The sequence below is a fragment of the Periplaneta americana genome, chromosome 15 (genome assembly GCF_040183065.1).
Source record: "Periplaneta americana isolate PAMFEO1 chromosome 15, P.americana_PAMFEO1_priV1, whole genome shotgun sequence".
Taxonomy (NCBI): Eukaryota; Metazoa; Arthropoda; class Insecta; order Blattodea; family Blattidae; genus Periplaneta; species Periplaneta americana.
The window spans coordinates 131,140,930-131,168,429 of NC_091131.1; the positions used below are offsets into that span (position 1 = coordinate 131,140,930).

At 34.4% G+C, this 27,500-nt stretch overlaps 1 protein-coding gene across 2 annotated transcripts in view; it reads left to right on the forward strand.

Annotated features, from left to right (window-relative positions):
• The window catches only part of LOC138715334 (cytochrome P450 4C1-like), a 73,125-nt gene that overhangs the window by 22,817 nt on the left and 22,808 nt on the right, over positions 1–27,500 (forward strand). For both annotated transcript variants that reach the window (XM_069848144.1, XM_069848145.1), the window contains exons 2-9: positions 2,578–2,746; positions 9,639–9,745; positions 10,849–10,939; positions 15,785–15,970; positions 16,049–16,118; positions 19,017–19,222; positions 26,265–26,374; positions 27,020–27,088. In XM_069848144.1, coding sequence (XP_069704245.1) covers positions 2,584–2,746; positions 9,639–9,745; positions 10,849–10,939; positions 15,785–15,970; positions 16,049–16,118; positions 19,017–19,222; positions 26,265–26,374; positions 27,020–27,088 — 1,002 coding nt within the window. In that variant the 5' untranslated portion in view covers positions 2,578–2,583. The remainder of the gene's footprint in view (positions 1–2,577; positions 2,747–9,638; positions 9,746–10,848; positions 10,940–15,784; positions 15,971–16,048; positions 16,119–19,016; positions 19,223–26,264; positions 26,375–27,019; positions 27,089–27,500) is intronic.

Sequence of the window (27,500 nt, forward strand, 5' to 3'; positions counted from 1 at the left end):
GATACTAGTGGCCAACAGGCTTGGGGCTCACATATTTAGTTTTGTACAGCCCCCAACCCCTTGCAAGGACGGGATTTGCGTACCTTTTAAATTTGTCCTCCCAATTCTCTTTCGATTTTTCAATTTTTTCGATTTCGTCCCACATTACTTCGTCCCTGAAGATGCAGAGCTAGCCGTCGAAAGCTTGGAAGCTAATCTCCAACTCACCTGGCTGAGAACCCGAGAAGAGTTATTCTATATCAAACGCCGGGAAAGCCTCAAGTCATACTTTGGGATCCTGTTTTCTAAGGATTTATATACTACTCGATTATCTATTGGAAGTTTTTCTGAAAGTTTTTTGTGATGCACTACGTCTAAAGCTTTAGTGAAATCGATCACAACTCCATCCATCCTTTCTCCCCCGCCCCCACATCAACTTCATCGGATGACCTTGTATTAAGGATGTTATATGACTTTCGCAAGAGTACCCTGATCCGAAGCCGTATTTATTTTTATTCAGCCATTCGTTATTTTGTAAAATGTTGCGAATATATTGTGTTATTAGATATTCCATTATTTTGCAAATAACTGATGTGAGACTGGCAGGTCTCTAATTGTTCGCATCGCTTTTGTCTCCTGCTTTATATATGGGGATTATGATAGCCGATTTCCAGTCATCTGGGATACTACAATTATTTATTGATATATTAAAAATTCGCATTGAGCACTGTATCATGGCTTCATCTCCTAACTTTATAATTTCTGTAGAAATATCGTCTGGACCGCACGATTTTCGGTTTTGTAATCTTTTAGCCGTTATTTCGAACAACTCTGTGCATTCACCTTCTTCGATTATAATCCTTATCTCTTTTTTATTGGAAATGGAAATAAATTTTGAGTTCAATAGATCTAATTTTTGTTTGTCCCCTTTAATTATTTGGTCATTAGTGTCTCTGAAAACTGGTATCGATTCCTGGTTCCCCCTTCTTCTACGCATGTAATTATAAAACCTACCTGTTATTTCCGCCTTCTTTCAATAAATTTTGCAGGTAGTTCTCTTCTGCGTTTTTCTTTTCCCTTTCTAATTGTTTGGTTAGGTCCTTCAATTTATGGAAATTTTCGGAACTCACATTTCTTTTGTTGTACGCTCGCCTAGCCTTTTTCTTAAGTTATTTTGACATATCTTGTATAATATTCCGGGTACGAATTACTTTTTACTACATTATATGGCACGTACTTGGAGGTGGTCTCGGTTATTATTCGTTAAAAATTTTCCCAAAGTTGACCCATGTTTATGCCTTCGTCTAAGAATTTGTTATATTGATCTATAAGGTAACCTTGCAAACCTTTCGTACGAAAGCCAAAATGAGACTATATTCGTCGTTGTGAATAATATGTAGGTTGCTCATTTATAATCTTTATTTAAAATATTTTAACGAAACATAATTATAATAATGCAATAGAAATATAAAAGACTTCGTAGCATATTGTCGTTCATCTTCAAACATGGTATAGGTTATTATTAAACAGTGTGAAATAAAATTGTAACAGCAATAAGTGTTTTATGTAAATATTATTGCAAATATAATATTATGAAATTTTCAAGCAAACCGAAATTGAAAGTGATCTCAAACATTTTAAGATATGTCAAAAGTTAGGAAACACGCAGACAAAACATTTCAGTCAGTCTTCCTTTATTTTAAAATACCACAAAAATATTTGTTGTTTTATTTTTAATTGTCAATACAAAATTAGTGTGTATACTTCCGTGTTTGTGTCTGGCACAGAACTTTACTATTTACACAAATCTCCTTGATGCTTCTGAGCTATCAACATTGCTTAGGTGAAAACGAGATGCACACGTGACCTGAAACTGCGTTTTAACGTGGTTCGAATTCCTCTTGTGCTAATTAATCGATTTGTTTCTCTTTTTTTTTTTTTTTTTTGGTAACGAGAATTTTAATAATCCCATTGCGAATCCTGACTCATTTGGCTAAATATAAGCTCCTTACCACAGTCTTACTAACACTAGATAACCTCGTAGTTGATACAATATCAATAAATAAGACATTTAAATCAAAAGTTGCTACCGAACTTTCAAACAACTGTTAAGGAAGCCAATTTCACCTCACATTACTAGTGGCTCACCACAAATTCTTTACATACAAGACTTCAAAATTCTGGTTTCTTTAGTAACAAATCACCCCTACCAGGCCTCACTCTTAAAATACTCGTAGCCTATTTGAAGGACTTTCATAATGATATCTCGAGTTAATATGAGTGACACATAAAGTTGTCATTACAATATACCAAAATGTTATTTCTCTTAATTATATCATAATTTGATATAATGACAATGATGCTACATATTCTGCGTGCAATAGTGACTCATATTTGTATCACATCGAAAACAAACTTAACCGTACTAACAGCTGTGTTGTAACATAATGTGTAATCTAGAAACTTCTACCATTATTTATAATAGGCCTATGGCATATACAAAAGTGATAGCATTCCCTACAGAGCCACAATGTTACAAAAATGACACATTTTGATGTGATATTTAGTCTCCAGAAGTATCATTTTATTTTTGTGCAGGTCAAGATGATAACACTTGTGCTGAGCGTCATTCTGGCTGCAGTTTTGGCTTTGTATATGCTCATGAGAGCCAAAACTAAGTATATGATGCAGTTTTCAGAAAAGATTCCTGGTCCTAAATTGTTACCAATTTTAGGAAATATATTTGAGTTTGGACCGGAAACAGAAGGTAAGTTAAGTTTCCAAGTACGAAACATAGTCTTATTTCTTCTAATTTCATCATTAGTTACTTATTATTATCATCATCAGATAACACTGTGCAACATGAATTTGTCCCAATTCAATGCAATTTGTTTATATGATTTCGTGTGCCCTGAATCGAAAATGAATGTCTTTTTTTTATTTATTTTTATTTTTATTTTTTTTTTTCGTTTCACCTAATGCATCGATTCCCATCCTACGGTATTTAAAATCGAGAATTCGACTCATTCCCCACTATGTGACTTTCTAGAGCAAATGATGATGGTCTTTCGTCGGCTATCTTTGGAAATATAGAAGCTCAAGTTTTGTGGTATCAGCAATATAGTGAGTGGGCAGATCATCAATGGAATCAGGTTTTCTTTATCGATTAATCATGCTACGGTCTATACAACCAAATTCCAGAAGAATACGCGTATAGAGATGACCAGGTGCAGCAGAGAGATAAGATATGCACAGGAGGTTCTCAAATTCCAAAGAGGTTCTATCATGGTCCGGAGAGGAATAATGTCACACAGATTAACAGACCTCAATTTCCACGACACGTCGAATAGTTGGACACCTCAATGGGCAACGGGCATTAAGACCTCTTTCATGCAATCTGTTCCTTACCATATTCCCAACGTTCTGCAACGCATTTCTTAACATGTTAGCAGTTGACGTCCTTTCCTTCAAGTTTCTTAGGCACAGAAATCTACCTTGTCAGGCAGCTGTAATTTTGCGTTCATCTCGGCATCGTTCTTCTGGACTGCCAAATTCGCGATTTCGACCCCACATTCTTGATAGTATGTCTTTTCCAGTATTGAGAGCCCTAGCTGCATCATTTTGTGTTCCACCATTTTCAATTATACCGATCTGTATTTATAGTTCTTTACTGTCAACGTTACCAAACTCCTCCTTTACCAATAAACTGATCTGAGCCAGTAAAATAAGAAATTCCAATTCAATAAACGAAAACACTGGTTGCTATGGTCTCTAGTAGATAGACAAATAAATAACTCACTTATTTATACCTAATGTTTATGATTTATTTGGGTATACAAAGAATTTTCTATAAAATTTCGTCTGGTTCTTAAACAATTTTGATGTGTGTCTTTTTGGAAAATAGTATGTGGAACTCTTTCCTTCCGCTGTCCAATCTACGATGTGGAGGGAAGTGGAAAACATCAAAGACGACTCCATTTTTTCTTGACCAGAAGAAGAGTATGTAATTCCTCTTTTCGATAATCTCACCTACAGAAAGAGTCTGGCTCGCACACTAGATTGTATTGTTGGAGGAATGTCAATAGGATTATCCTGTTACTACAAATACTTTGAAAGGTCAATCGGTCTAATGTCATATCTTGACATGGTTCAAAATATTTTAGTGTTTTGTAAAATTCCCAATCGCAATAATTATTACTGAATTGTAAAGGTTAAAGTATTGCAGGTGTGATTTAATATTCATAAACAGTAGAAGACTGCATTTAACATTAACATTAGGGGAGACTATTGTATCTTGAATATAGCGTACCTTTGAACATTTTTTGTTTCTTATTTTTGCTGTTACCTAGAGGACTCAAACTGAAGTAGATTGTAGAGAAAGCCGCTAGGTAGCTCTGGTCGTAGTTTAGGCTTGATTTATTGCAAAGTGTGAGTTCTGTGGACAATACATTTTTTTTAGTACAAAAAGTAAATAATTCGTTCATTGTTATATGTTTCTAACGCAAGACCAAATTGTATTTGTGACTATCAATCAAGAACGCTGTGTTCCCTATCGTCTGGTGAGTAATGACATCTCTTATGTTAATTTTCATGATTTATTCGAACCTCTAGTTTTAGCAGCCACATTTGTTTAAACGTGCATCTTCTTATACCTTTGAACACAAAACATCTTGTACCAAGGAACATGTTCCAAGGTACACGATACTATCGGGTTTTTTTTTTTTTTGTTTGAAGATCATGCCACGAAGTAAGTATGGAGTTAAGAGGCCCCCAATTGATCCAGATGCCTTGAAGAAAGCTATTGAATCTGTTATGGTTTCTCCAGAAAATAAAATCTCAATCAGAGAAGCCTGCACTTGTTTATAATGGCAAATACATTTTAAATATGATTATGAGATTTTACATCTATATTCCCACCTATATTCCATGTGTTCCAAGATACAAGAGGGTATGTTCCAAGGTACATGAACCTGTTGTACCGTTGAACATATTACATATCTTGTCATTTTTTTTTTCATCCTTAATAGATCTGCAAAACAGGAAAATAGGTACAGGAATTTGTAAAGGAATCTCAAATAATTACTTGAAGGACTTTTACATTTAAAAAATTTATTTTCCCAAAATTAAAAAAAATAAATAAATGAAATGTGAAAAGTGTTTCAAGGTACAACAGTCTTTCTTACGTATTAGGTTTAGGATTAGTAACATCACATCTAGTAACAATCACAGCCGCAGTTAGTGTATAAATTCTCCGGACCATTTTGTTGAATTTAGACGACTATTACTAATACTAGATCTCAAAGAAAACATATTTCTCCTTTAATTAAGAAAGCATATGCATTTTTACAGTGGGTGAGCACGGCAAATACTGTAACAGATATTCGATATTTGAGAAAGTGGTTAAAGGTACTCATTCTTCATTGCCTATTGGTGTTCGGATAATCTATCTCTATTACTACTGCTTGACTTTGGTCTCTGGAATTTCTTTAGAAAAAAACATTCCATAGTCTATCCAGGTTTGCCTTCAGTCATAATTGAGGCGGTAGCCTCGAAAAGGGCCCATAAGCAAAAGTCTTGTTTCGAGAAAACAATGACTGGAAGATTTATTTTTATGTAATTGCGATTTGAACGCACTTTTATCGAAATAACAATTTGCATAATATTACAATAATATTTGTCTACAAGTTTTTCTTAAATAACTCATCCCGTCTTCAGTATATATATATATATATATATATATATATATATATATATATATATATATATATATATATATATTATTGGAACATTTTATAGGCCTTTTCCAGAGAACAAGTTTATTTTATCAAAACGCTTTCAATATGATTATATTTTAGCAGAAATAATTAAACATTAGCATTGAACAGCGCACATTACAAAGGTTTATAAGTTCATAATAATTTAAGTAAATATATATCTCATAGTTACGTCATACATTGTACCGAAAACGTAAAAATCAAGAATGTCTGTTGGGTATGGAAAACAGATTACAGGCTATTTAGTATTAATCTAGAATGGATTCACACTCATTTCAAAGTTTATCTTCAGAGTATAGTTTACACTTTAGTGCACATCCTGGATAGACTCACAGTCACTTCACTGATGTTTGTTGAGTTCTACAAGAGTGCATGGGTTCAGCCAATTAGCTACCCTACAAGATATTAAAGCGAAACTACGTAAGAAAATATATTTTAAAACGGAGAATAAAATTAAGCATTCTCCCAAAAAAAGGTACTAATGGGCCCGTTTTCAGTCTACCGCCTCAATTGTGCCCGTTAAACATAATTATTTTCTCCGGATTCCTAAGCTACCTGAAAAATAGACCTAGATAAGACGTCAAACTGTTCCCCTCAGACTATAGGCTACTTCTTATCACTTCCAGCTAGCAGCGTAGCTCACTGCGAGTTTCTAGAATTCCAAGAACTCTATTTAATTTCACATTCAGAGTTAAACGACCTCGTAAGACACTTAAATCCCATAAAATGCGAAAATGATCTACTTTGTTCTTCATTATAAGGATGGAATCTTCTTCAGTAGGCCACTGAATATCGGTCTACCGAAAGTGTGATCATGGTCTGTCATTATATTTTTATGAAAAAGGTAAACTTCTTTACTGTAGATATTTAATATTGTCTCAGTCGGCTAGAGAATATATTCCTGATGAGTGGCGTCTCATCATAGACTCATCTAAGTAAAGCCAATCCATACTGCTTACACAACGGAAGCGTTTATCTCTGGGTACCAATGTCTTATATTGTGGTTATGGAAGCAGACATGGTTATTCTCCTGAAAGTTGTGAACTGATCTAAACATAAACATAAATGTGGAGACTTACGAGTCTTTAGAATGTAACCGGGATGTATGCTAAATTTTGTTGTTTTTATGGGAGAAAAATTTAGTGTCACAGGAGAAAAGTGTGAACTGACATTGACTTTAAGATCCTAACCAAATTTTCCAATCACCACTCCCTAAAATAATTTGCTTAATGAAAAACTGTTAAACCAGTGGACGTAAAGGTGAGTGATTTTCGATTTCAATGGATTAGTGGACGATTTTTCCAAAGCTAGTAGTTACACAGCCCTTTAGTTGCACAAACAATTTTGCTACAGCCCATTTACTGGAAAGATTTTAATTCCACGATATCCCTTTGCATTTGTTATTCCGCAAGTAATACGTTTCCGTAAACTGCAGATTTTTGAATAAATAAAAGTTTACAATCATTACTCACGGTTTTAATTATACATTCTATTAGTAAAATTTATAAAGAAGTATTGTTTACCCAGTGGCACGTAAATATACTACAACATCTTCTGCCTCTTTGTACTCATTACATTAAGAAACAATGTTCGACAATTTCGTACTTTCTCTGTTGCGATTTTCTGACTCTCTGCTAAATTCCCAACTGATTTAACACGGTCACTGTGTCCGTCTGTTCCTTATCAAATTACGTCAGGAATGAATTAAACTCGGATAATGTCACCCAGTAACCACTTTCAATCTGTTGTGAAAACTTTCTGATAAGTTATTCGTTTTTGTTAACCCCTGTACGACGGACTAGAGAGAGAAGCGTGAATTGGTAGCTCTGCTTCGACTTCGAGCTCTTAATCCTCGGAAAATAATGGACTTCACAGTAGTCTAGAACTGGCATAAAAGCTTCAGGGGTATGTCCAGCCAAGTAATTATATGCTGCACTACTTCATGGATTAGTACATACAAATGCTAGAGCACACATCATCTGGGAAAATGCTTTTATTTCTCGATTTTCAGAATCGATGTATTGTTGCTGAAATCCTTCAGCTTGAATCTACGTGTACACATTTTGTCGTAGGTGGAGGAAGCATGTTCTAAAATAGTGTTACATGCAGAATTTATAATGTGGGATTTTATGCAATTCTTAGATCGTTCAAGTATTGGCTGGAACATACTTTAGTCGCTCTCGAGCGAGAATTTTCCTTACATTCTGCTGATCTGATAGAACTGCTAAAACCCGTGGAAACACTTTTGTTAATTCTTTTGGTAGAGTTGGGACGGTTGGCATTTCGGGATGTTCTGCGGCGATCCATTTAACATAGCAACATCTTTAACCGATTCTATCTCTTGCACATTAGGTGCATGGCTGTTTGTCTACAGACTCAGTACGACCCTTCAAAGGCACGATTCAAGTTCCGTTACATATAGTTACAGCACGAGCAGATCACTCATCTTTTCTTTTACGCTGCCAATATGCTTTTCTCTTTCATCTGAGAGTGACTGTAACACAGGAAACCTTACAAGTGCAGAATGCTTCCTCCGCCACGAGAATTTATCACTTCAACCTTATATGTAGGCTATGTTCTTTTACACTTCCAAAGCTTGCTCAGCAACGAATTTATGACTTCAGTCATGTATGAATATTGATTATATAGTCGTGGAAACTGGCAACAATGCTAACTAAGAAGCAGGAAATGTAGAATTGAGAAAAACAGTTGGAAATAAGTATGAATTGGAAGTAGAGGTTTTGTGGAACTATAGTTAATGTTAACTTTATCTGTGGGGAAAAATGTGTTGGAAAACTGAGAAAAAAATTATGGTTTATTTAACGACGTTCGCAACTGCCGAGGTTATATCAGCGTCGCCGGAGTGCCGGAGTTTTGTCCCGCAGGAGTTCTTTTACATGCCAGTAAATCTACTGACATGAGCCTGTCGCATTTAAGCACACGTAAATGCCATCTACCTGGGCCGGGATCGAACCAGCAACCTCGATCACAGAAGGCCAGCGCTATACCAATTGCGTTACCGAGGCCTACGGGGGAAATTAAGATTTCGAAAGATTTCAATGTTCTAGAAACAAATTACATGGGTGAGTGAAGAAAAACAAAGAGCCATTTTCTTTAGTCCTAAATTCCATACAGATATTGGGAGACTCTTTGTTTGAAGAAAAAATAATCCAAATAGAATAAGAGTCATGGCTTGCTTTCAAAGATATTTGCTAACATTTTCTTGGAAATTATAGATCGGATGACTATACCGAGGTGGTGGAAAATATATTAACAACTTTTGGAGTTATGGACTGAAATATGTCTTAAGAAGTCATATAGTGCACTCCAATTTGGATTTTTTTTTTTCATCGAAACTTGAGACCGTGAGCAACAAGCATGGGGAGAGATTTAATCTGGGTTTATACGTACCTCAAATTAAAAGACAGTATATAGAAAGATAGTCATCCAGAGTACTTGCTGGTTATTGTTGGTTCCGTAATAGAGAGATTCCTGGGTGGAGCTATAAAAGCAAATCTTCTAGAAAATAATTATAAAATTATAAGTTTTTTAAATTGCGGGGGTTAAAATATGAAAGCAATTTTATTATTTTGGAAAAAATGCAATAATTTGATTTCTCCTAAAAGGAACTCAATTGCAAATTTGGATTCAAGGCACATGGATTCCTATTACCTATTTTAATTTAAGGACAAAATAAAAGTTACATTTTGCTTTTCAATTTGATCAAATCAGCCTTCCAATAGCCTATAATGAAGGTAGTGTGTTAAGGAAATATAATTTAATAAAGTGTTAGTATATGTACATGTTTTCTCTTTTTCCTGTACTGTATTGTTTACAATTACGAATAACTGAGTGATGTTAATTATTTGTTCTTTTTGTCATTAGCATATCTAAACGATATGGAGAGAATAGTGGCAGAACACGGGCCCATTACTAGGGTCTGGTTGGGACCAGAATTATTCGTTATATTAACAGAACCGAAATACATCGAGGTAACGTATGAACATAATATATTATCCATAACCGCAGTACAAAGCTGGATTTAAAATAGATATGTACACATATTGAACAAGGTTGTTCGAATATTTTGAGGCAAGACCACACCTGATATCTGCATGAAATTCATAAGATATAAGATAATATGTAACAATATATTATTTTGAACGAATGAATAAATTTATTCACAAATAACAACAAAATTGAAGCACGTACAAATTTTAATTGAAGAACTTGCGATAAGGAAAAACAGTTATTTTTTATATAAAAGATCTAAATAAGGACGATTTTGCGCTCGAGCGACACTATGAGGGAATGATAAACATTGTGGACGAACCTTAAGTTAAAACTTACTGCTGAGGCTTAGGAATGACACACATTTATCGTGTCAAAGGACATGGTGAATCCCGTAGTTGTGATTGCCCTCATGATGTTCATACTTAACTGCATTATGTACTGGGTCATAAATGTTCGCTGCGGCATAACTCTGAAATAAAGTATTTTCAGGAAAAGTATTGTAACAGCGTTTTAGTGTTGTTTACACTTCTAAATTCTACATTACTCCTAACCAGTACTTATATTATGAATAACTCTGTATGATGATAGTACTATCTTCCAAATTTACCAACAAAATATTCTTCTGGTCCACAAAGATGGATGCTCTTCAGCATCCATTCTCTCGTAAAGTTGTACAATGCTCTCTAAACTTAGACAAGAATGGAAGAGGATGGAAGAGAAGGCCTTATGGCCTTAATCCTGTCAGATGGAATAAATAAATAGACAGACAGACAGACAGACAGACAGACAGACAGACAGACAGACAGACAGACAGACAGACAGACAGATAGATAGATAGATAGATAGATAGATAGATAGATAGATAGATAGATAGATAGATAGATAGATAGATAGATAGATAGATAGATAGATAGATAGATAGATAGATAGCCTATCTCTAACGGTGTTAAGTATTCACAAGTGCCGGTATACAAAATGTCAAGAAAATAGTAGGCCTATAAATAATATTTTAAAATGTGAAATGATAATCTAAAACTGAAGATTTGTAATGAATTGTGATTTACACACAAATGTTTTTCAGGTTGTAATAAACAGCATCAAGTATATAGACAAGGGATTCACATATACTTTCATGTTGCCTTGGATGGGATTAGGATTGCTCACTAGCACCGGTAAGCAAACGATCCACTGAAAAAAATGGACATCGTCGAAGTATACATTCTTCCTCTGTAATTACACGCGTTACTCAAAAAGTGAAATAATTGAAGACTGGACATAAAAAAGGCTGTGAATGCAACTAGTAGTAATGTAATATCACTCATTTTGCAGGTCTATGGGAGAAGCGAGATTCTAAATAAAATTACAATGGGACTTACCCTCTTTTCGTAGTGGATTCAAACAGGAACATAGATTCTATTTTGGAAAGGATTACTTTGGCACTTACAGCCTTTTTTTATGTCCAATCTTCAATTATTGTATAAAGTACACTGTTCCGTGGATTTAGTAGAATGCGTTTGAGTCTACGAAACGTAGAAAACAGTACAACATAGTCTGTTGTTTTGACGAGAATCCAAGCCCCCGCATACCGGTAAGGCATCATGTCGTCACAAACACTTTCAAGTCTGAGTATTTCTGACAAAGTAATATTATTCAACGCCTTGAAAACGGTACGAATGTTAAGGATATTGCTGGAGAGATAATATTTATTTATTTTAATTTTTTCTTTATTTTTTAATCCATTATTGATTGATTGATTCATTCATTAATAACCTCACTCACTCACTCACTCACTCAGTCCTTTCTTTCTCTACTTATTTATTTATTAGTTTATATATATACATTAATTTATTCTTATATTAATACATTATTGCATTTTCTTGAAATATAAATTATATTCTAAGAAATAAAATTAATTCGTATTAATGTTTTATCAGATTCGCTTTTTATAATAAATTAACAACTCTTAAATTCCCATTCCCGTATGCTCGTTTTTTACTATCCATAATAGGCCTATACCTTGACCTTCTTGTTCTACCTTACCAAAAGATGTTGCTTGTCGATTGAAGGGAACTAGCTTCGCGTTTTATATCTGAGTAGGTGAACATTGACTTTCTACTAAATCGACAGAGCAGTGTAATACTTAATTAAATTATCCACATTCGCATCTTTACTGAGCCCTTTCTTTGAAAACATACAAAGTCTTTTCCTGCTCCAATCCTTACCTCACGAAACTAATAAACATACGAGTAGTAACAACGACCAATGACTTCAACTCCATCTCAATCCCATCCCATTTTTAGACCATAAACTTATTAGGTCTAAGCAGCAGGTAACTGTTACGTTGAATTTCACACTGAATAGCCTCTGCGATTTAAAGCATCGTTATATAAAATTTATTTATTTATTTATTTATTTTATTTATTTATTTATTTGTTTGTTTATTCCTTCATTTATTTATTCATTTATTTGCTTACTTGTTTTTAGATTATTTATCTAATAGTTTATTTACTTGTTTATTCGTTTATTTACTTACTTGCTCATTAATTAATTAATTAATTTATTTATTTATTATAACTTATAGGAGAGTACACAGGCTAGATTCCCATCAAAGCACCTTGTTCACATATAATTATGTATAAATGAACAATATACTTATAATTACTGATAGGTAATGATTTACATGAGCGGCAGTTATTACCATACAGTATTTCACAATGAAGCTGGTTTTATGGTCTATAATATAGCTTTGTACTAAATACCGGAGCCTACTTTATTGTACAGAACGAGTCAAACATAAGTTGTCGGCATTCTTAACGCACTAAGAATATGCTTTTTGACGGGCGGCATGTTGGGATTTCCCGGCTCCTTGTCCGCTTTAAGGCCGGCGAAAAACACAATGTATGGGTTTTCCTTGCACTAAGCCGGCGAGACAATTCTGCTGAACTTTACACAGCCATTCTCGCTTAGTAACTTTATTCGTCTTACCTGTATTGAGAAAAACGTGCAGCCATTTGGGGTAACTTTCTACCAGTTCCCAATTTTACTAGAAGATTTAATTTCACATTTTCTAAGTGTGATTTCTTTGGACTGAGGCCATCCCCATAACCTACGATCTCTATGCTTTGCTTTCTATCTATTATGCCCGGTCCCTGAAGAATATTTATGGCTCCACGTGGATAAATATTGGATTATGTTTATAGTAGCTGGTTTAATTAACGATTTTCAATTTTATATTGTAAGTATATAATTTCATCTTAGCGTTACAATATTGTAAATTCTAATGCTTTTCCTCTCTTCTTTAAAATACAACAACCTCATGAGATACATAATCCTATGTATTGTAAACTGTCAATTTAATCCGACAGTGCTATTTTGGTTCGATTTCAGGCTTACTTTTTATCGCTACTAAGTTTGTTTGGTAGGCCTAATATTGATTCCATTGTACGCATTTAAACTTAATTATAACATAATTAATTTGTTTATTAAATAACATGACACAATTAATACATAAAATTAATGTAACATTGAACTGCTACAGACACACTTTAAGTTTATATTTAAGAAGTAATTTTTTACTAAGTGCCGCATAGTTGGCTTATTAATAACATTTCCTTGGTCTTATTTTTTCAACTACTGTTCTAATTTTTACATTAGCCATGGATTTCCATAATGCGTTGAAATTTTAAGATGGCAAGAGTTCAAAAGGATTTTCCACAGAGTAGACAGTATGTAATAAAGGCAAGATATTTCAGTGAAACGCTACAGCAGGCACTAGATGATAATATAATCGCTGGAAAACTTGGTCAGCGAGAAGCTGCATATTTGTATTCTATTCCAAAGAAAACATTAGTGAATAATTTGAAAAATAAACATAGAAATAATTTTCACCGAGAATGTTGGAGATCTGTGCTATGATTACTTTGTAATAGTCTCATATAAAGGATCACTGTTTTCTGGTAGGTCTACAATCAATGGCATTGAACTGCATAGTCCCATCTCCAGAAACAGTCGGTTGTAAGGTCAAGAAGGGAGTGCATTGGATGGGGCCTGATAAGTTTAAAGTAATAAAGAAAGTTAATAAGTTGGTAAATAAAAGGGGCACATATGAATTCATTATATTAAGGTTGAAGGATTTGATTAGCGAATTAAAAATAACTTATATCAAATAGCTATATACGTAGATAATAAACACATAAAAATTGTGTTTATATTTTCTTTTGTAGTGCTAGTATATTAGTTTATTATTATAGTTAACGTTCTACGTTTTCAATAAACTTTTTTTTGTGACTTCATATGAAATAAAATTGAATTTAATAGGAAAACACATATATATTACAAAGTTTCCCTAATTAGCCGTGTAACATTTCACAACCATTAAATGTCACATTTCACCTATTTAAAATATGATTTTTTAATGTTTAAAATGTCTCAACGCATAAAATAAATTGTTTTCTTACATAATATACTTTTAAATATCAATTTCAATAGACACTATTTTATATAAGCATAAAAATATGGTTACATCAGCTGCTTGTCTATTCGGATGACGTAAATATGTTAGGAGAAAATCTACAAACGATTAGGGAAAACACGGGAATTTTACTGGAAGCAAGTAAAGAGATAGGTTTGGAAGTAAATCCCGAAAAGACAAAGTATATGATTATGTCTCGTGACGAGAATATTGTACGAAATTGAAATATAGAAATTGGAAATTTATCCTTTGAAGAGGTGGAGAAGTTCAAATATCTGGGAGCAACAGTAACAAATATAAATTATACTCGGGAGGAAATTAAACACAGAATAAATATGGGAAATGCCTGTTATTATTCGGTTGAGAAGCTTCTATCATCCAGTCTGCTGTCAAAAAATCTGAAAGTTAGAATTTATAAAACAGTTATATTACCGGTTGTTCTTTATGGTTGTGAAACTTGGACATTCACTTTGAGAGAGGAACATAGGTTAAGAGTGTTTGAGAATAAGGTGCTAAAGGAAAATATTTGGGGCTAAAAGAGATGAAGTTACAGGAGAATGGGGAAAGTTACACAACACAGAACTGCACGCATTGTATTCTTCACCTGACATAATTAGGAACATTAAATCCAGACGTTTGAGATGGGCAGGACATGTAGCACGTATGGGCGAATCCAGAAATGCATATAGAGAGTTAGTTGGGAGGCCGGAGGGAAAAAGACCTTTTAGGGAGGCCGAGACGTAGATGGGAAGATAATATTAAAATGGATTTGACGGAGGTGGGATATGATGATAGAGACTGGATTAATCTTGCTCAGGATAGGGACCAATGGCGGGCTTATGTGAGGGCGGTAATGAACCTCCGGGTTCCTTAAAAGCCAATAAGTAAGTAAGTAAGTAAGTAAGTATATAAAAATATGATAGAATTGGTACAAAGTTACCCCAAATGACTGTAGTTTTAACCATGGTAGATACACAGTACAGAATTTTCCTCTGTGAAACATGTCTACTGAACAAGAAATCGTACGAGTTATGGTTATGCGTGTTTCGGCGGAATTTTCCAGAGTTTACACAACCAACGAAACAGTATGTTGTTAAATTATTTAGTAAGTGTCGAGAAAAAGGTTCCGTTCTCAATAAGAAGAAACGTTGTCCGAAATGTGCTCTAACAGAACAAACAATTAAAAATATGTGTGTGAGTTCATGATTAACGTCTTCGCAGAGAAGACGGCAAGGATTATATATTACAGTATTACCACTTGTAGTGTGACGGTACAACGAAATGTTCAGGCCTGCGATATTTATGGGATTTGCATGTAGAATAACAAACTTCGTTTTTGTAAAGACGGGGATATCAAGTGTAAACAAGCAACTGATTGTGAAAAGATACATACTGTATATTTGATAACCATCCATACACACCCAGACTGAGTTACTACATTTTATTCCAATTAGCTATAATGTTGTATATCAATATCATAGAACATTTTCCACTTAGAAGTCATTAAATATTATAAAACTAATTAAGAATATTCCTGTATTTATAGGAGAAAAGTGGAAGAAACATAGAAAGATTATAACTCCTACATTCCATTTCAAGATATTGCAAAAATACGTAGATGTGTTTAACAAGAATGGACTCATCTTGTTGGAACGTCTTTCCAGTCACGTAAATGGTGCCGAGTTCGATGTTCGTAACTATATTACTCCGTATACATTGGATATTATAAGTGGTAAGTCTGAATTCTGCGGTTTCTCTTATGTACTGTTTGCTGCAAAACGATTCTGATTATTATATATTTCCATTTCAGAGACAGCGATGGGTGTAACTGTGAATGCTCAACAAGACAGCTCATCGGAATTTGTGAAAGCTGTAAAGGAGTAAGAATATAGCCTACGCAGTTTTAAACTGTAACATTTCCTTCTCATTACACGAAAAACAGAGATATTAAATTACGATGTGAAAACTGAGTTACAAATTTAGCTGACAATTTATATGTAGGCTATACATTTAGTATCATTAACGTCAGAATGGAAGAGAAAGAATATTTTAGAAAGGACAGTGAAAGTATTATGAATCTTCCTCGAATGCTCTACAAAACTTGATTTTTTTTTTAATTTGAAGGGTTTTTGACATCTTCTAAACCTTTTAAACAGCGCCTTGAAAAACACGAGACCTGTTCAGTGTCTTTGATATCAAAAGTCAAAAATTAGTTTTCTGCATGGAAGGGGAAGTAATTGAACAAATCTCCACAACTTACTTACTTACAAATGACTTTTAAGGAACCGGGAGGATCATTGCCGCCCTTACATAAGCCCGCCATCGGTCTCTATCCAGAGCAACATTAATCCAGTCTCTAGCATCATAATATGTCACCTACCTCAAATCCATTTTATATCATCCTCCCATCTACGTCTCGGCCTCCACAAAGGTCATTTTCTCTCAGGTCTTCTAACTAATAATCTATATGCATTTCTGGATTCACCCATACGTGCTACATGCCCTGCCCATCTCAAACGTCAGGATTTAATGTCCTTAATTATGCTAGGTGAAGAATACAATGCGTGCAGTTTTTTCTCCATTCTCCTGTAGCGTCATCCCTCTTAGCTCCTATATTTTCCTAAAGACCTTATTCTTGAACACTTTTAACTACTCTTACTCTCTCAAGGTGAGAGTCCAAATCTCTTGAAAACACGAGATATGTTAAGCATCTTTGATACCGAAACTAAGAATTTAGTTTTTGTTATGAGAGTATAAAGTAATAGAAGAATTATTCCACATAACCCTTTGAAAATATGCGATCTGTTCAGTATTTTTGATGCCGGAAGTCAGAAATTCCTTTTTCATATGATAATTGGAAGTTCTTAGAAAAACCTCCAAACGGCCTTCTGGAAATATGAGACCTAATCAGTGTTCAGTATTTTTGATGCCGAAACTCAAATATTGTTTTTGATATACGTAGAAGCGAAAGTACTTAAAACTCCTTCATACATCCGTTTGAAAATATCTATTCAGTTTCCTTCATGCCGAAATTTACAAACTAATTATTTATATGGGAAGCGAAAGAACTTGAAGAAACCTTTCGCACAATTTTCTGAATATAAGAGACTTGTTTAGTATCGTTGATTCCGAAACTCAGAAATTTGTTTTCGTCATAAAATTAAAAATACTTGAATAAACTTTCCACACGGCCTTTCTAAAATATTATCTATTCCGTATCTTTGATGTCGAAATTCAGAAATTGATTTTTCATGTATGAATTGCAAATACTTGAGGATATTCTCCACATTTTGTCTTCAAATATGATTCATATTCAGGAACTTTCATATCATAATGGAGAAATTTGTTTTGGATGTGTCAAGTGGAATAACATGAGGAAACCTTGAACACAGACTTTTTGAAATAGGAGATCTATTAAGTTTACTCGGTTATAGTAGAAAGTGAGAAATTAGTGTCTTACACTAAAAGTCAAAATATTTGAAGAACATTGTGATATAAACTTCAGATTAGCATTCCTTTCAAACAATTTCCTGTGTATCGAATGAACTGATAAGAAGCCGTCAGTGGATTGGGGCTAAAATTATGACTTTATTAACGCGGTCTACAGAAATTTGTTTCGTTATTAATTTATGTTTGTGTTCTTTTACACAACTGCAGAAGTACCACCTGTAGTAGCAATAGATTCTTTTGTAAACTACAATAAAATGTGAAGTTGTTTAATATTAGCATCATATTAATAATAATAATAATAATAATAATAATAATAATAATAATAATAATAATAATCATCATCATCATCATCACAATCGTCATAGTTATCAATAGTACCATAGTCATCGTTAATGCCATGCAAAATATAGTTGTCTTTGACATCATCGTGATTTTCATCAACATTACCTTTTGAAGAATCAAGGAGTTGTTAGCAAGAATAGTTTGGGTAAAATTGGTTCATACTGAATATGGTCTTTTACCTGCAAATATTTATTTTTTAACCAAAATAATCACCTATATGTATAATAAGTGATTGAACGGGATTTCAGTTTTAGTTTTCCTAACTTATTTATTTTCAAAACTGGAAATGAAATAGATCTACCTCTAAATTTGTGGATGCTAAAACACCATTTCTATCATCTTCTGTTCTGTCTTAAGACTGTCATTTGTAAAATGTTTGACGAATGTTTCTTTCTTCCTCCTCATTTTTACGAATAATCTGCTTTCAGTATTCATTCATTGTAGTTGTCAATTTTGTTTTGTTTTCGAATGGAAATGTTTATAGCCAATGAAAATTAATTACTATTGACATTATTTTCTAACTATATCCTTCTAATATCAATGCCTCACATATATGAAGCTGTATTGATTGTTTCAGAAGTTTTACAACAACTGTGAAATATTATTGAATTATAGGTTATGTAGGTTTAAGGATTTAAGAATAATAGTTTTATTAATGGACTTATTTTTTAATAGACTCGTCACATCTTTTAGGGAAACTTCAAGCTACTTATTTCAGGAAATGTGTGTGTATATATATATATATATATATATATATATATATATATATATATATATATGTGTGTGTGTGTGTGTGTGTGTGTGCGTGCGTATACATATATATATATATATATCTTTTTACACTTGTTTTCTCTATTTTAAACTTGGAATAGTAATGATTTAGAGTAAAAGATGACAACTAATGATACACATTCAGGTACAATATTTGTTGCATCAAACAACGTCACGTTGTATTTTATTATAAACCATTTTTTCTTATTTTACAGCATATCTGATATAATAATACTGAGAACTGTAAAAGCATGGCTTTACCCCGACTTCCTATTCAATTTGTCATCATATGGAAAATTAAGCAGACATTGTTTATCAGTTCTACATAACATGACTGGATATGTAATTAGTACCAGAAAGAAGGAGCTAATGGAAGAATTTAAACTTCGAGGGTCACAAACCATTGAAGAGGATACATATGGTAAGTAGAGACAGCACACTACAAAGATAAACCATTGCCTGTAATCCTGCCCTAATTGCTTTCATACTAACCATATTTAAAATAAATCTAACAAGACAAAATTACCGACGAACTGTTTCTCCTCCACCTAGTTCCCATTATTTACGGGAAGATGTCTCTGTGGGCAAAGGTCTCAACTGAGGTTCCAGATTAACCTCTGAGCCAGAGATGGGCATTCTTGTGCATTTGCAACGCGTGCACTGAGTGCTTTCACTCGTGTGCATTGCCCTGAAAATATTGCTAACCTCTATAGGCGCTCTTGACTTTCTTCTCTCGTTGAAGCCATTATTCGAAAAACATCATAGCCAACTAAAATATTTAATCGATCAACACTCTTCATAAACAGTGCTTTCGTGAGTCAGTTACAGTATTACTAGCACAAGTGACATTAAACGACGCTCAGAATCTCAATTGAATCCTCTGTGATAAAATGATATTTTAGGAGGTGGAAAGTGGAAATAGTGCTTAGTTTGTGGAAAAGTTATTACCACTGTTACAACATTCCTTTTAGTGCACCATTATTAAACACACCATACTGGTCAGTATGGAAATTTCGTAGACGTGAATCGTGAAGCCATTCTATATGGTATCCGTGATGTTAACCTTGCGATAGGAGTACTAGTAAGTTTATTCAATCCTACTGTATACCATTAATATGTTAATCTGTCTATAAGACAAAAATATTTGTTTTCATTTCAATTTATTTTTCAAAAAGCCATTTCTGTGCTTTGTGTTCTTTTTAACGTACTCATATTTTTAGGCCCAGTTGAGATATTTAGAATTAAATAAAAATCACCTTTCTCCTCGTCATAATATTACGTACTAGTATAAAGAGAAGAGAGGGTTTATTCCAAAAATCGACTTCCAGATTTTCGCGCAAATACACTCTGATACCGAAAAGTTGTTTTGGACATTATCGTCAGTCTATAAGCAGCGATTTCTCTTGAGCTATTACAGGGATTTTGTTCAAAATTTCCGCCTCAATGCCTGTGACATTTCGCTGTCAACCGTCATTCAGCGGATTTGATTCACAGTTGAATTTACACATCAAGTACAGCGTGGCCCGCCGAAGTGGTGTACAAATTGAAAATGAGTCAAAGTCCTGCCATCTATCCGACGTGAAGCGGGTAGACACACTCTCCCCCCCCTCTCTCTCTAAAAACAGAATGATGTAAAATATACACAGTTTGAATATTCATCCAACAATAAAATCTTTCGTCGATCGTTTTCAACATTTCCAGCCACTGCATAAAATTCATTAATACTTGATAGTGAACAGTGTGGAGAGCAACTTGCTATTAAGAATAAAATATTAAAGGTACGTTTTAGTGTTTTCATTGATTTATAACTTTATTTATTTATTTTTATTTGATTTATATTCAGCGTAGATAACAGTTAAAGTATGGAGGAATCCGCACAGAAAGCCTTAAGATAAGTTTGCGTCTTTACAACGTATTAATATGTTGTGCAGTAAGAAGAAAATTATTATTTATTAATTTATTATCATCATTATCATCATCATCATTATTATTATTATTATTATTATTATTATTATTATTATTATTATTATTATTATTATTATTATTATTATTATTATTATTATTATTATTATTATTATTATTATAGATTTGAAGACGTCTGACAGAAAAACTAAACGTCTCTCTGATGCTTATTATCGCAAAAGGAAGAATGAAAATGACAAGAAAAGGAAAGTTACGAGGTTCCACGCCGGAACTCGTAAAGTTAGACGAAAGTGATCCTACTGCATCAGCATAAATCGGTTCGGAACTTTTTCCAGACAGTAAGAACGAAATCGAAATGGAAGATGAAGACCCAGATGGGGAGTTTGAAGTTTGTTTGAAATTATTCCGGGATGAAAGGAAAGGTTCTTTGCCGAAATCAAGTTGAGGGGATAATTTACCGATTAATAGCTAGCAACTGTGCTGAATTGACAGTAGAATGTGATTTATGGGATCCTAGTACCTGGCCACCTGTTATTAATAATCGTTTAACATGTGTGCGAAGGGGTGTCGGCAGTGAGGAAACATTGTAGTAAAGGCATTGACCCACGATATCGCGTAACAGTATGATATTGGCGAATATTGAAGAATATAGTCAAGCAGTAGTAAACCTTGAAGCAAACATTGAAGAGATCTACAAGAAGTTGGAAACTCTACAGAGGAAAAATGACCAAATGAAAAGTAAGTTGAAATATCTAGACGACGAAAAGAGAAGAAGAACTTAACATTTTTGGAATCGAAAAAAGGGCAATGAATAGGCATTGGAAATATACGAGACTGTAATGAAAGTGTGCTTGGATTGGTTCAGGATTGATGTGAGTGGTGGGCAAATAAAATAAGCATACAGAATCGGCAAAAATGTAAATATACCTATTTTAATAAAATTCTCAATTATAAGCACAAAAGAAAAAAAATTTGAACAAACGAAAGAACTTAAATGACTCAAATATTAGGCTGGAACACGATTTTGAATATGAAGTAAGATGCAGGATGATTACTTTTATGGAGGCTGCAAGAAAAAATAGATTATACAGAGACAAACTAAAGATAAATGAGGAGATGTTAGAAGTTGAATTGTGTTTGGAAAATTTGAACCATGGAGACAGGGACACATATAAATGAAAAGATAAAAAAAAGACCTGAAAGAGGAGATAAGAATAATTGTAGTAAAACATACGATGGAAGAATTAGCAGGAAAACTAGAAGGTGGAGAGGTCATTACACAGGTAAGGATAGCAAACGATGAAATGAAAGTCAGCAGATTTCGGCAACCAGGGAGAAAGAACAGGGAACAGTATGAAAATGCAAAGGGCAGCAAGAGCGGCAGACGAGGATGACGTCAACAAGCGATTGGGAAAGAAAGAAGACTTGCACTAAAATAATGATGATGGCATTATGTAGACAGGGGAGATCCGAAGGATGGCATAGAAGAGTTGAGACGAGCTGAAAGAGTTCATGAAACAAAACAAGCAGGAAGAATATATGAGTCAGCAATCACAAAAGGGACCGAGAGAAGAAGAAAGTGAGATAAGAAGTAAAAATTCTGCAAGAAGTGGAAGGGATGAAGTAATGTTAGGGACACCGAATAGAGGTATGTCAGTGGAAAGAAGTAAGGGCAGAAAAGTTGTAACTTAAGAGGTTGGTGCAAGAGTGACAAAACATAGGAAAGCGTTGAAGTGAAAATGGTGATGGTGACTAAAAAGACTACCGTCTAATAATAGTGAAAAAGAATAAGAAAGCTAGGAGTAATAGCCAGAGAGTGGTGAAAAGTAAGTAGTGATCCAAATATAATAAAAAAGTGGGAATGTAAATGTAATGAAACTACTTCGTCTGAAAATATACAGATTAGATTAATGGGAATAAGTGAACAATGAACGTTAGTGATTTAAGCGAAATAAACAGGATGACAATTATGGAAGAGTTCAACTTCATGTAAACAATGCTGGGAACAATTAATAAGGAATTGAGAGAAGTGAGTGTTTAGTTAAATGAGATTAGTAAGAATAAGGTGGACAAATAGGGAAGGGAGGGAGTAAGTAGAAAAAGAGCAACGAGCACCCGAGGCGGACTTAGTCGGGGGAGGAGTTTCGTCTTGGACCGACAGGGGGCCTTGGGGGAAGTTGCCGAAGCAGGAATGGTATATGGATTTCTGTTGGCTATAGGGACTGGTCGTCAGGGAGTCATGTGGTTGGGTTGGTGCGCGTAAGGGATCTATGGCACGCCACTCATTCCATATCGAGGGTTAGCGCAATAGATCTCAACAGGTCGCAGTGCTGGGCCATCAGTGCCCCCCTCACTTAAATTCCATTCCATTTCATTCCAAGTAGAAAAAGAAGGGAGGTGAAACATAGATGAGAAAAGTGGTAGAAAAATGATCTGGGCCATTTATATGTAATAACCGGATGATAAAAAAAAAAACCTAAGCAGAATATGTTTCCAAGAGAGTGATGGCACTCTATACAGAAATGTGAAGGACCATCACGACTGATATAAACTGTTGGAATAAATATATCAATATCATATCATATCATATCATATCATATCATATCATATCATATCATATCATATCATATCATATCATGAAGAATCGGTAGAACAGAGAAAAATTCTCTCCGGCACCGGGATTCGAACCCGGGTTTCCAGCTTTACGTGCTGGCGCTTTATTCACTAAGGGCCTTCCCTGACGGGTCGGTACAGCAGGTGTGCAACATTTGTTTGAATGATGTTGCACCGCACTGGAGTCTCTCACGGTACGACATGTCTGAGGCATAAATGTGTTTTTCTCTGCATCACTCCACTGCACATTTTCTAAATTCTCAGTACTTACTTAAACTTCTAAAGGATATGTTGTCTAGTGACGAAGAAGATATTGCGTTCTATGTATATTTAAGGTTACGAAGGAAAAGGAAACGATATTGGGTACATCCGTACATTGAAAGAAATATCAACTTAGGTTGTTCGTAGCAGCACGAGAATTGACACTAGATGAAAAATTCTGTCAATGTACAGAATGACAAAGAGGACATTTCAAGATTTTGGTCAACTTATCAGTCCACCCATTAATAGACAGAACACAAACATGAGGGAATGTGTCAGTGCTGAAGAAAGGTTGCTAATAACATTAAGGTATGTGAATACAAAAAAAAAACATGTTACCAATATTCAGTACGTTTAATATTTATTTAAATCCGAAAAGTGTCACTAAATTCAGTATTACAATTACACGTACAGGATAGGCCATAAGTTCCCTACCTACCTACTAACCTAATGGCTCTATTTGTGCTCCATCTTTGTGCTCATTGACTACGTCTCCAGGTTCTTCGCGACATTTTACGTAAGATATTGTCGTAATCTCACTATCGCGATATTAAACTTCCTGTCATTGTCGTTGCTACCAATTGTTTGATGTTTCTACTGTTGCCAAAACACATATTTTGTCACCAGGTGGTATTCCTAGTTATAAGTTATATGTATAAATAAGTTTACCTCTATATAACATAATGTATTATTAAATGATAAATACAGTATAATGTAGGAGTACGGTAAGAGTATACAACAGTATCCCAGTTGGTGATACAACATATTCTATCATATAAATTTAGGTATCTAACTAATAGATAGTCCCTAAGTGTAGTAGAAATTAATGAAATAATAACTTTACTGAAATTAAGCAAAACAGAAAATGATATTAATTTTCATTTTATCATTCAGATCACCAAATGGGATCATTTCATTGCTTGTGCTGCTTCCTTCATATTATTCAACTACATCATCATCATCATCATCATCTGCAGCTACCATACGTAATCACTTAGCTAATTACATCATAAATCCCGTGCATCACTTCCATGGCATTATCATTGTCGTGTATAAAATAAAATATAGATATGCCCAAAGATACTGCAAAAATGTGTATAGAATCAGTGTTGTTTTAATAATTAACAATGAATAATGAATAATTCTTTTTGAACAGTCACTTTTAACAATAGATTACTATGCACTGGTCTTTAGAACTGGCAATGTGTGTTTATTTTATTTATCATTCACTGAATGGTCCTAAAATGTTCTTTATTACAAATAGAAATATTCACAACTTCACTCGGTAAATGCTGCTTTCCGAGTGAGAAATGTACAGCAAGGCTGCATGCCGATCCGTGTGAAGTTGCTAACAAATACAGTATATGGCTGCGACACTGATTCGGCATGCAGAGCGCTTACCGTGTTGATGTAATACCGATGCTCTTACCGACCTGTCAGGGAGCGGCCTAAGCCACACCGGATTCAAGTTCCGATGCCGGATTGAATCCCTCTCTTTTTGAGTTCTACCTACTGTGTTCCCCTTTGTTGGCCTACCCTCGTGTACCGCGTCACTAGAGACAATGTCCAACATCAAGTATAGTGGTGTACTCATTATGAGTGACTAAGTGGCCGGGGTTCGACGGAACATATTACATCATACATTACTTTGTACTCTGTAATCACGCTACCGTTTTACTTATTAACGTAAAAGAGTATAATTTTGAGTGTGCATATAGCAAGTGAGAGACAGACAGACAGACAGAGAGACAGGCAGAGAAATAAAAAGAGAGAGAGGAGGGAAGAAAAGAAAAGAAATTAATGTAATAAGTTAGGAAGACCAAAATCGTGTTGGTATGATTTCATTCATGTTGCTTCACAAAACATTAGATATTGGAGCACTAATAATTCCCGGCTAATACACGAAGTTCCTTTGCATGAAAAAGGAAATTGGCGCTTGACGTGTTGTAATTGCAAGCAGAATAATATAGTCCATATTTTTTAAGACACAGTAAGTTTAGAGAGGAACCACACAAAAATACTTGCGTCGTTTTAAATGTTAACAAATAATGAGACACAATGCATGTTTTCAATAAGATTCTGACACTTTGCCCACTGCCTGGGATTCCTTCGAATTAATCAAGGAGATTTTTTGATGGGGGTTATGACTCACACGTTCTCCAGATCTTACTTTATGCGAGAATTGTTTTGAAGGAACCCTAAAAAATTGAGTCTACAAGAATAATGTTCACACTAGACGTAATTAAAGACAATGTAACTACAGAAATTATAAGAGTTGGATATGAATGAAAACTTTAACAAAAGATGTCGGAAATGTTTCTATGCAGACGCATATAACTTAGAACAACTCCTGTAACGGTTTATTACTCATTATGAAATTGTGTGCATGCCACTATTAATCAAAACTATACAACTACAAATAGGCAAGAGGTTATGGTTCGACAATGAGGAAACCTAAGCTGACCACACATGAATGGCTCGTACGCGAGAGATAAATATGACTCACCGTAGTATTACATAAAATGGTTTCTATGTCCATGTGTTAAGTTGCTTCACATAATTCCACAGTTCCTTAAAATAATTATTTATCTTGTGAACTTTGTCTTCTAAGACAAGATGGAGGTTACACAGAAAACATACTTATACCACGTTCGTGTTGTGCGCAGGTGCAAAACGTCGACTTGCATTCCTAGACTTGCTGATTTTGTCATCATTGGAAGGCAACAAACTCACTGATAAGGATATACGAGACGAGGTCAACACATTCATTTTTGAGGTGAGAAGTGGAAATTCTTCGTAATCTGGGCAATAGTATAGTTCTGTTTTCCTCACATGGACTAATGGCTGCGCCAGTACTTTTAATTTGAGGAAGAGCATTCGGATGGGCACAACTTAACTAAGGTAGGAAAACTTCTGCCGTAATCTTCACACCATTATAATTGTTATGAAAGTAGGGCTTTGATACTATCAGTCATTCTAACGTTTATGAAATCATGCTTTTGTTGTGATTGGTGTGTGAATCCATTTTATTTGCATACTGTCTACACATGAAACAAAAATAAAGTTGAAGACTCAAAATGAATGAAAATTTAATAAATTAAAATGAACGTTGTCGATTCACGCATAGAAATAAGACAATTTGTAAAATGATTAAGTCATTACTAAAAATGTACACGTACAATATTGGAAACTATTCAGGAAATGGGTCATATTAATTATGCCCACAATTTATTCATGGTTATGAATAAGAATTTTTCATAACAAACTGCAGGAAAATAACGTATTTGTTGCGTATCAGGGTAATGCTAGCTGTAATTCTGTAATTGTAAATGGCCTAATTTAATTTATGTGATGAATTTAGACCCTTTATTTTTACTTCTATGCATTAATTAAGCTCATTATGTTCATTTCTATGTTACAGGGACATGATACAACTGCATCCGGAATTTCCTTCGGTCTTTGGGCATTGGCAAAACATCAAGATATACAGGTACAACGGAAATAATTCACTTGAATAATCACTACAAATTTATGCTTGACTTTTTGGGGCCGGACCAAGCATGAATCCACCTGGGCTCATATTCGCCCATTTGCGCCCTATGCGATGATTGTTTCCAATGCAACATGTGACCTAGAGATCATCGTGGTGCATTGCCTCGGAATAGCGTTACCGGAATGAGCACTGGTTCGAGTCTTCAAGAGGGATGAAATTTTCTCATACAATTTCGGCCAGTCGGGTACCAACACAGCATCGTTATTAATTTTGGGAGCTGCAGTAGGTAGCAAAATATGGTCATCATCCTGCTTACCACACGTTTCCTCCATCCTGTTTCGATTATCGTTAATCTCTGCTAACGCATGTGTACGTAAGTCCTTTGATTATTTTGTATGCATTGATCAAA